Source organism: Mus pahari, chromosome 3 (genome assembly GCF_900095145.1).
Source record: "Mus pahari chromosome 3, PAHARI_EIJ_v1.1, whole genome shotgun sequence".
Taxonomy (NCBI): Eukaryota; Metazoa; Chordata; class Mammalia; order Rodentia; family Muridae; genus Mus; species Mus pahari.
This window is the reverse complement of record NC_034592.1, coordinates 135,896,706-135,907,727: the sequence shown is the minus strand read 5'-3', so window position 1 is coordinate 135,907,727 and position 11,022 is coordinate 135,896,706. Positions and strand designations below refer to the sequence as shown.

The window sequence follows — 11,022 nt, the reverse complement described above, 5'->3', positions numbered from 1 at the left end:
TTGTTTTTTGAGACAGGGTTTCTCTGTGTAGCCCTGGCTGTCCTGGAACTCACTTTGTAGACCAGGCTGGCCTTGAACTCAGAAATCTGCCTGCCTCTGTCTCCCAAGTGCTGGGATGTGGCTCCCATATGCCACCACCGCCTGGCTACCTCTAGTATCTTTAGTATTTCTATCCATGACATACTGCTTAACCCACAGATGATAAAGTTGGGGCCACCCAGCAAAAATGGAAGCTGTGGGGCAGAGCCTAGGAGCATGGAGCATGCTACTTCAAATCCCAACTGGATTCGATTCCAAGTCTGTCTGACGTCTGCACAAAGCTCACCAGACAAACTAGACCTCAGTCCAAGACTAACAAGTAGGTATTTGGGACCTGAAAAGCAGGCAAAGCCCTAGACTCGTGGAGAGGTGGTCTGGCTTAGTGGTTATTTGGTGGACTGAGACAATGACCTTGCCACCTATAGGATCCCCTGATTCAGTGATCATGAGCACTGGCAGGCAGAACACTTTGGCTCTTAGCGGGGGTGGGGTGGGGGGGTTGGGGGTTTGGGGGGTGGGAATGGGGGGAGCCAGCTGGAGGGATGCCTGTACATTTGAAAAGTCATGGAGAAGCCCCTAGACTCTAGGGCTGGTCATCTTTTGCTAGTACTTTCCCTTTTCTGATCCCCAGTGGAATCCAACCTGTCTTGAAGCTTACTATGCTATGGAGACTGGCCTTGAACTCAATCTTTCTGCCTCTTTTATCCCCAGACCCAGCTCCCAGTGGCCACCTCTTTAAAGTGGGTATAGCAGCAGGGATCCAAAAAGAGATCTTGGGAAGATGAGGAGGAAAAGTGAGTGTGGAGTTGTTGGCGTATATAAAGTAACATGGAAATGTAAATTATCTAAAAATAAGCTATGTGACATACAGAGAGGTTGGAACTTGGAAGACCCCTTAGGTTCTTCTCAGCATTTATTGGCACCTACTGTGTGCCAGATGCTGTACCAGGGCCGGGAAATTCGGGGATGAGTCAGATAGGGGCCCTGAGCATCTGGAGACTCTGGCTGGAGGGGTGTGGGGAGCGAGCTGTAGCTCCCACCTGAGAGGGGAGGCCTGTGTGTGAAATGGTAGGGGGGGGTGTCAGACAGAACTGAGCTGAAACTCACACCCCACTCCCTCTTCCTCATGACCTTGAGTAGATCAGGCCACCTCTCCAATCCCGAGCCCCCCCTCCCTTCTCTAAGATGGGGATGGCTTCACAGCTGCCAGCGTCAGGCATACAATAGTCTCAATGACTCCGGTATAGGCACCTCGGAGTTCTTAGGCAGAAAATGATCCTGTTCTGGGACTCAACTCTTGAGTGATAATGTGTGTGTAAGAGTGGCCTGGTGACATGGGGGTGGCCACCAGGGGACAGCAGAAAGGATAATGCAGTAATTTCTTATGCCCTGATAAGAAAGGAAGGCAGAAATCCTCGAGGATTGGCTTGAACCTTTATTTATGCTTATAATTCATAGGGGGGAGGAAGCTCTACACTGGTCAGATCTGCTCAGGTGGGAGGGGATGTGAGGCTAAGTTTATTCTCCAAGGGATTCTAGGCCAAGGTGCACCCGGGAAGGTCAGGCTTCTCAGAATGGGTTTGTGGGTGTGTCAAGGTCTAAAGAGGCGCAGTGAGGTTGACACCAGGAAGGCCACTGGACAAGGTGACTTCTATAGGGCCTGGGGCTACCCACCCCCACCTACACTAAGGCAAGGCCGGCCAATCTTGGGGAATTCAGATGAGGTGGAAGGAGAGAAAGTTTGGGGGCCCAAAGGGTGGTGGCTTGGGGTTCCCCCGGGAGAACATTCCTATTCTGGCACCCATACTGACACCAGAGAGGTCAAGCCAATTGCAGGAGGTAGGAGAGGAGCCTGCCCCACACCGCCAGGGTTGGGCTACCTCGGCTAAGACGGCCCAATCGGGGAGGCTAGGGACGCCAGTGTCTGGGCTAGGGTCTGTGCCCTACTGCCTGCGGGACAGTCAGCCCGTCCCGACAGAGTGCGGCCTTCCAGGCTGTGGGCCCGACCGGCCGGATGGAACGCGATCCCTAGCTGGGTACCGCGCGCCTGCGGCTGCTGCCCTCCCGACCGCTGCGGGTGCAGCAGCCCCCGCGCCCCCAGGGGCTGGGCCGGGCGGGGCTGGGCGCGCGGGCGCGGGAGGGAGAGGGGCGGGCGGCGGCGCAGCCTGCGCCGCTCTAACAGGTGGGATCCCGCGGCGTGGTGGAGGCGGGCGCGGGAGGAGGAGGAGGAGGAGGAGGAGGAGGAGGAAGAGCGGCAGCAGCGGGAGCCCCAGCCGGAGCCAGAGCAGGAGCAGGATGAGCCGCGCAAGCTGACAGCCACCGCTGCCGCCCGCGCCCAGGCTCGGTCTCGCTCCCCGCGCCCGGGGCCGCTCCCCGCCTCCCGCCTCCCCTGGCCGCCCGCGGGGCGGCCCGCCCCCTCTGCACCTCCGGGCCCGAAGCTGCCTCCATCGCTCCTGCATCCCGGCCGGGGGGAGGAGGAGGCGGAGCAGGAGGCGAGTCGGAGCCGCCGCCGCCAACGCCGCCGCCGCCGCCGCCGCCGCCGCCGCCCGAGCAGGACAGAGCGCGCCGCAGCCCCGCGCGTCCGGCCGCCGCCCGCGCCCATCCAGCAGCCGCGCCGGAGCCACACCACGGGACAGCCCGGGCCGCGGCGCGCCCCTGCCCAGCCCGGCCCAGCCCAGCCCGGTTCCAGCACCGGGCGGCCCGGTGGCCGGCCCGCCCCCGAGGGCGCCGGGCGCGGCGGGAGGATGCCGAAGCCGACGCTGCTGCTGCGCGGGGGCTGGGAGCGCGAGCGCAGCCCCGGGGACTCGGAGCTGGGCCGCCAGTTCCGGGACTGGTGCCTGCGCACCTACGGCGACTCGGCCAAAACCAAGACAGTGACACGCAGCAAATACCAGCGGATCGCTGAGGTCCTGCAGGGTGGCGGCGGGACCGGCGCGGGCAGCGGCCCGGCGGCGGGCGAGAAAGGCAAGTTCCAGTTCTGGGTGCGCTCCAAGGGCTTCCGCCTGGGCAGCGGCCGGGAACCCAAGATGGGCCAAGTGGTGTATGTACCGGTCAAGACAGGCTCGGTGAGTGCGCGCGCGGCGGCCGCGGGCTAGTCCCGTGGCCGGGATTGGGGAGGGCGGGGGCGGGGTGGGGGTGTGGATGTCTGTCCGAATGGTGTGTTTCTGGGGTTGTCCGTGTGTCTAGCCCACCCCGGGCGTGCGCGTCCCTGCTCACTAGCCCTCCCTGGCCCGCCCGGGCAGCGCTCAGGGTTTGGGGCGTCCCTGCCCCCCTCTGCGCCGCTGCTCGGGCCATGGCCGTGACGGGCGGGCTGTCCCGGGCTGCTCACCCCAGCGTGTTCTGTCCTCTCGTCCCCTCCCCTCCCCCTTTCCCCCCAGCCAGCAGGCGGCTGCTACGGAGCTCCAGCCTCCCCCCACTCCCGCCCGGAGGCCGCCTGTCCCGGGCGCCTCGCGCTCCCGCCCCCGGGCCGGCTGGGCGGTGTGTGTGTGTGTGTGTGTGTGTGTGTGTGTGTGTGTGTGTGTGCGCGCGTGTATCTATGTGTGTGTGTGTGTAGGGTGGTGCTGCGGGGGTGGGGAGGCAGGGGCAGCGGCGGGACGGGGAGTCCACTGGGCCTCCCCGCATCAGGGGAGGGGGCTAGCCCTGGCACTGTCGCCCCGACCCCACCCGGCACTGGCCCGGGGAGGGGCAGCCAGAGCCGCAGCCTGGCGCAGGAGCAGCCACCAAGGGTGGGTGGGGCGTCCCCGCCGCCCCCCGGGCCCCGCGTTCCCCCCACCCTGGGACGGGGGCGGCATGACCTATTCATCCCCTCCCCTCCCCCGTCTCCCAGGCCGGCCGGGTTGGTGCTGGGGAGGGGGGCGGGTAACCGCAGCCCCGGGAAAGGAGGAGGCTGGTGGCCAGTGGCCGGGCGAGGGCATCCCCTTCGGTTCGGGGCGCCCCGAGAGGGCGTGAGGCTTGGGCCCCGCGGCTCCCCCCTCCGGGACCTCATTGTTCTGCAGAGGGTGGGGGCTGGGGGGGCGGCTGCTCTTGGGGAGCTGCTGAGCTTTGAACTTTCCGTTGCCCAGACCTTCGGGTAGTGTGTTCGGTCCCCGGCCCGGTCGGGCCAGCCTAGCTCTCCTCCCTGCCGCCCCTCCCTGGCCTCGCCCGGCCGGAGCTCTAGAGCCCGGCCGCCCCGAGCTGGCCTCCCTCCTCCCTGTTCCCCCGCTCCCCCCTCCGCGCTCCTCCCCCGTCCGGCGTGCCCGCCCCGCTCTCAGCCCTGTCCCCGGCCGGAGCGGGCTCTTCACACACAATTGATTCGGTCGTTACGAAAAGTGCACTTGTCCCCTCCCCCTCCCCCTCCGGCGGCCGCCCGGGCCGGGCCCGCGGGGTGAGGGGACCGCGAGGGAGGGAGGCAGGAGGCAGAGTGGAGCCCGAGGCGCCTCCCCTCCGCGCCCAGGGGACGGGGCTGCAGGCCGCGGGGAGTGGGAGCCGCGAGCGCAGAGGGCTGGCGGCCCATCTGCGAGGAGCGCTGATAACCGCGCCGCTGCCGCTGCGGCCGCCAGCAGCCCATCTGCGCCGCTGCCGCCTCCGGCCGGCCGGGGAACAGGGGGCAGGGCCCAGAGGCGCACCCGCCGGCTTCCCGGAGCGGGAGGGTGGGCCGAGTCCCTACAGCGTGGGTTATGGAACCCCAAATACATGGACACTCGTCTTCAAACCCAGGGAGTCTGGGTCATTGTCCCCTGCTCCGATGGATCAAGAATCCTCCCGCATCCAAATCACTGTCCATTTGCCCTTAAGGGCAGGTGAGCTGTCACCCCTTCCCACCTGCCAGTTTGGGACTTCCAATTGGTTCTTCCCATCACGAAGACGGTCCACCCCCAACCCCCCAATCAAGGTGGCTCTTCCATGGGCAACCACCCACCAGACTGTTAGCTAGATCCCTGCCTTAAGCCTTCAGGGCTTCTCCAGGTCAGTCCCCACCTCATCTTTCTCCTGGCTACCTTTCCCAGCAGCTTAGAGCCTTTCCCCAACTCCTTTTCAGACTGAGGCAGGATCCCCAGTCCACCCATTATTGGGGTTCAGGGGAGATGCTCCCACACCTGGCTTGCTGTCTTTCTGTGGGTCACCCACTCCCTTAGGGTGTGGGTGTCATGAGATGGTTTGCCCATCCCTTTATTCCACACAGCTGCCAATGCCAGAGCACCCCTTCCCATCCACTTGCAGAGGCTGGTGCTAGGCCTGGACTCAGGTCCTGCATGAGCTAGCTAGCTGCTTCAGAGCTTTCCCAAAGCCCACTTGGTCTACCTTGCTTGCCTTTTACAGCGGGGACCTGACAAGCCTCCACCCCAGCCCCAAGACCAATAATAGACCTTCCCCCAGGGGACCACCTGCCTGGGAGGCAGAGAACCAGGGAACCAGGTCTCCCTGCCCAGGCTGCCAGAGGGATGACAAACACAACAGGCATGCCCTCCTGTGACAGCCTGTCCCTCCAGTTCCCTATGCCTGCTTGCCTAGCTTGCCTGTCCCCAGAGAACCTGTTAGTTATCTGCCATTTGCCTAGCCAGCCAGGGCCAGCCACTGGAGATGCCCAGAGCGTTGCTGCCCGATCACCAGGTCTCTTCCTGGAGTGCCGTTATAATATTTCCATGTCCATTTTCCTTTTAGCTGGTCTAAGAAGCAGCAGACCTGCTGGGAATTCTGAGGCAGCCATGGCCTCTTCTAAGGAGGGACTGAATGGGACCTTTTTTGAAAGATGTAAAGGTCATCTCTCAGCCTTTACTGATACACATGCACGCACACACATGCATACACACATGTGCAGACATGCACATGGAGTTGAAGTCCTTGCTTCTGGTGTCAATGGAGAAGATTTTGTAGTTTTGTCTTGTGTGGGTTTTTGTGAAGGTCATTGGGCCATAAACCTTTGTCTGTGACATTTATTCGGAGTCTCCAGGCCTTGGGGGGTAGTCCCCAGGCTTTTGAAGTTTGCGTTTGGGGTGGGTGAACAACTTCTCCTGGGACACTTGACTAGCGGGGAAGACAGGTACAGCTGACTAAGTGATATAGAGAGGGAAGGCTGGCAGGAAATGTCAGGGAATTGGGGAGCCAGAGATAAGCCCAATGATGGCTTCAGTAGTCCAGGAGTCGCCATCCTGTGTGCCTTCTTACCCTCCTCAGGCCCCCTCCCCTCCCCCTACAGTTCTAGGAGAAGCTGTGGTCAGGGTCCTTTCCCAGCTTCCAGGCTAGCTTCGGGCCTCTGGTCTATGATCTGACACTTGTCCTGTCCCATCTGGCCCTGAGCTTTTCTGGGTGTGTGTGTGACAAAGGCTTAATCTGTCCGGACGGGCCAGGGCAGAGAGGAGGGCGCAGGGAATTACACTCAGCAGGGCCTCCTGCAGCTGGGGCCCACGTGGGGGTGGGGCTTGGCACGGGAGGGCCCGCCTAGCTTGGGGGAGGCAGGCTGGTCTCAGAGTGCAGGTTGTCACAGGAAGTGGAAGGTACAGGCAGAAGACTGAGAGAGGGCGGAGTCCCTCACTGGTGCTCATGGGGATAAGATCTTTCTATGATAAGAGCTAGCCAGGGCCTCTGGCTGGGCAAAGCCTGGTTAGGCGTTACTATTTCTTATGTTTGGCCTGCTTTGACCACATTGGTGGCAAAGGCAGGGGAAGTGACCCCCTTGGAGGGAAGACCCTCAGATTCTATTCTAGCCACATGACCCACTCCTCTTCTTTCCACCTGGCCTCTGAGTGGGACTGGCCTTGGGACCTGGGAGGGTCACAGATCAGGCTCGGGTAGGACCCTGAGCCAGCCGCCAGTTCCCAGGTCAAGAGAACCTCGGGGTTCTTTGGAGACAAATTGTCTCAGCCCAACAGCATCAACTTGCAGTACACAAGCTGAGGCCCCCAGGGAGTGGCAGCTCCATTGGTGGAGTGCTAGGACTGGGGCACAGGTCTCTGAGCACCACCATGGCCTCTCCTGGGCCCAGCACATGCCCTGGATCCCACCATGAGTGCCCTATTCCTCCAGGGTCCCCTCCATGATTGCCCAACTTCACTGTCAACACCAGGCTTCTGCGAGCTGGACCCCAGGTGTTGCGCTGGCCAAATTGACTAATGGTGGTCTTTTCCCAGTTTGCAGATGACGTTCATTTAGTGGAAAGCATTTTCACAGTCTGAAGTCTTCCTCCCCAGAGCTTTTGTGTAAACCTTTGGCACCTGCGGCCACTGGCCTGGGCGGGAAAGGGCCTCTGATGCTGTAGTGTAACACTGTAACAGGCTTCCACCGAGTAACAACAGGCTTTGACCTTCAGTGGGATACCTTACCTCACTGTTCTTTCCTTTTCATCTTAGCCCCCCTCTCTCCCCTTCCCCGTCCCCCTTCCTCTTCCCTCTTTCTCTCTCTCTCCTACCTCCTTCCTCCTCCACCTCCTCCTCCTCTTTTTTTTTTTTTCTCTTTTAGACATATCTCACTGTGTAGACCCTGGCTAGACTGGAACTGTGTAGACTAGGCTGGTTTCAAACTTGCAGAGATCAGTCTGCTTATGTCTGTCCTGTGCTGGGATTAAAGGCCAGAGCCTGTGTGACACCTGTTTCTCAGTAGGCCTACTGTGTGCCTGTCGCTGTGTTGAGATGCCACCTCAGTTTGTGGAAATCTCACAGCAGCTTAGAGGCCAATACTGCTATTATCATCACCTGACAGAGAGGTAAACTGAGGCTGAGGGAACTTAGGAAATTTCCCTAGGCCATACTAGTGAGTGGGTGGGTCTTGGGACTGGGTATTGTCACCTACACATTTCTTCTGACGCTGAGGTATACTGCCACCTAACTTAATTTAAATGTCTAAGCCTTTCATGATAGACTTTCAGTCCCTACATTTTAGTCTGAGTTTGTTTAGAAGAATCCCTCCGGTCAAGATGTCTGGTACTGTAGACTGGTGCTATGTAAGATGTCTGGGGCTTTCCTGGAGCACAATAGGAAAAGCTTGTGGGAGAAAGGTCTCTGTTACCCCGGGTCTCCGGGGACTTTGGGGACAGAGTTGACAGTGGTGTCTGGTACAGGCCCCATTTAGATTTCTCAGGAGTGGCAGAAGGAAGCCTTTTCATTAATTAAGCGTCCATAGTTTGGGTAACAGGGTGGGTCCTAGAACCTCGGAGAGGCATTTTAGAGCTTAGTGCCATTTGGATTCCGAGTGCCAGGCCGTGACTTCCTGAGGTCCCTTCTCTGACTCAGGGTTGCTCCTCTGTGGTGGGGACAATGTGTACTCTTCTTCCTCCACTGAGTAGTCCTCCCTCCCCTTTGTGACCAGATGTACTACCTTCCTATCCAGAAAGCCAGACCCTGAAACTGCTCCTGGGAGCCACCAGTGGGTGGGTGTTGGGGTGTGGAGACCTGTGGCTAGGGCTCTTTGGGCACAAAAGACACTTCAGACAAGCCTTGGCTTCTTGGAGGCAGCTCTTACCTTAGAGGTTGTACCACTGACGACACTGTACATTGAGTGTGGGACCATGGGCTAGAACATATGTGCGCAGTGTACACGTCAGCTCCGTGGGTATGCCTATCAGCGTGTTGGCTGAGGATGCTGAGGCGAGTGTGTGTCCGGGGTACGGGTGCGTGCAGGTGGAGGGAGGCAGCATGCTTGTGATGTCTGCGGTTGTGAGCGTCTGTGTTGGCAGATGTGGGAGCACCTGGGGTGCTGCGCTGGCAGACCATGGTGTGACTGTGTGTGTGAGGTTCGGATGGAAAGCCCTGGCTAGCTGGTGGTGTGCTGCTCTTAGGGCGCGCGATTATAGCCAGGCTAGCCCAAGTGGCCACCCTGACTCTGGTGTGTCCATGTTGGCCAGTTGACTCGAAGTAAAAGAGAGTGACTGGAGGATGAGGCCCTAACAGCCCCCGCCCACCCCCAGGTCCAAAGTCCAATTCCTAGGGCAGAATGGAGGCTTCTGGGACAGATAATTCTGAAGTAGATGTGAGTAGGTTAGACCCCATGGACAGGATCTAGGCAGTACCTACAGGTTCCCAGGTGTCCTGCCTGGGTCTTCAATCCTCAGTTTCCTTGTCTGGAAATCAGGCAAAGGATACAGGACCTGGACAACCTGGGAAAGCGGCCGCTGTCCTTGAGGACGGTGGTTGAGGAATGTGCTCAAGGTCACCCTGCTAGTGTGAAAACCAGGCCTGGCCCCTGAGCACCAAAGGAGGCAGAGGGGTGGGAGGAAGCTGGACGGAGGCCTGTTGTGGCCATTGGCTTGTTAGAGTAAGTACCGCACTTAGATACGGGGTGAGACTGGGGCAAAGGCTTTGCAGCCACAGGGCCAAGGGTCTGCATCCCTGTTCCACCCTCACTTGTGGGACGAGTGTGAAGTTCACATCCCAAGGCACATGGAGCCCGCGGCAGGCAGCAAGTGGTAGGGAAAGTAAGCTGCTGTATCAGCTCTCCGAGCCTTACTCTTCTCATCCGGAAAATGGAGACAGTGATGAAAGCTGTTACGAACGCCCAATAGGACTGTGGGAATGGAGATCCAGCCCAGTCCCTGGCACTCAGTGGGCGGCTGCCAGGATTTGGTCCTTGAGATTGTGCCGGAGGCATCTCTGTGCTGTGCCATCAGGGGTCTGGCAGAGGTGGAGGGAACTGAGTGAAGCCCTTTCCTTTGTATCCCTCTTCGGTGCACGGAAGGCGGAGGGGCGGGGAGGTTTGCCACAATCTGGTAGGCCCTGTCGAGCGCCCCACCCACCACGTGCTAAGCTATTAGACCAGGGACTGAGCAGATCTCCCAGTCACCCAAGCCCCTACCATGTGCCAATTAATTAATGTGCCCCCTGAAACCTGGGACTAGAGAGGTCAGAAGCCCTTCCTGGGTCGTCATTCCCCCCCCCACCCCCCCCAGTAAGCAGGGCTCAGGCGCCAGAGCTCTGTCTGGCCCTGTCTGAGCTGTGGGAGGGTAGCTGCAGAGTGTCCTCAGCCTCCGCCCACCCCAGGCTTACAGAGCCCTTGCCCGAGGGCCATTCTGAGGCTTCCAGACCTCCATCAGCCCTTCCACCTGCTGGCCCTGCCTGGGGAGGCAGATGCCATCCTCCCGCCCTCCCCCCTCCCCTCTCCCCTCTCCCCTCTCCCCTGCTCTTGGTTCTGATCAGCTGCAGCTGCAGGCCTGGCCTGGGCAGCCTCAGGGGGTTGGGAGGCTGGAGGGAAGCCGCTTGGCTCTGGAGGACAAGGTCACCAACCTCCCAGTCTTCACTTTTCTTGGCCAAGCCCGGGACTTGGGGCTCCTCTGATGCAGATAGGAAAAGCGAGGCGGCACAGAGGGAATCCACTGGAGGTCCTGCAGAATCCCAGAGCTGAGCAGAAATCTGGTTGTGAAAGCCAAGTCGCGCCCCCTCCTCCCCTTCCCCTGTTGCTCAGCCCCTCTGTCACATCTGGCCCCTGTACCCTGCCTTTCTGAGCCATATCACACCTAGGAAGGTTTGTTGTTGTTGTTGTTGTTGTTTTTCCTCTTCATCTTATCTTTGTCTCATGTGAAAACTCCTGGCGCTGTCTTCAACATCTCACGCCCCACCTCATCTGTGTCCCCTTCCCGGTCCCCAGCCCTGACCAGCCTGGAGGGGCATCAGCTTCCTACTGGCTCCCATCTCCACTCTGGCCAGCGGATCTCTTCCTCATTCATACAGCCAGAGGAGTCTTTGAGAAAAGCAAAAAGCCAGGTTCTATCATTCTGCCCAGAGCCCTACCTTCTTCCTGGACTTATTGGCACATACCTGTAATGCGACCCTCAGCATTCAGAAGGGCAGCCTGAACACACCTGGGCAACATAGTGAGACTCACTCAGCTCAGAAACAAACCACAAACCCCACCTCACTCAACGGAAGGGTGGAAGTCCCAGACCCCCATGTGTCTGGCCAGCTGCCTACTGCCCTTGTGCTTGCTGTCTTTATAGCTTTCCATTCTCCCTCATCCATCTGGCCACACCCTGCTGGCTTCTGCTATTTTGCAAGTGCAGTAGACCCCAGGGCCCTTGCA

At 59.8% G+C, this 11,022-nt stretch overlaps 1 protein-coding gene across 2 annotated transcripts in view; it reads left to right on the top strand.

Moving 5' to 3' along the window:
* The first annotated feature begins 2,580 nt into the window (after positions 1–2,580).
* The window catches only part of Nol4l (nucleolar protein 4 like), a 117,927-nt gene continuing 109,485 nt past the window's right edge, over positions 2,581–11,022 (top strand). The window contains exon 1 of one of the 2 annotated variants that reach the window (XM_021192248.1): positions 2,581–3,104. In XM_021192248.1, coding sequence (XP_021047907.1) covers positions 2,784–3,104 — 321 coding nt within the window. In that variant the 5' untranslated portion in view covers positions 2,581–2,783. The remainder of the gene's footprint in view (positions 3,105–11,022) is intronic. The other variant, XM_029536219.1, reaches the window with a different exon arrangement.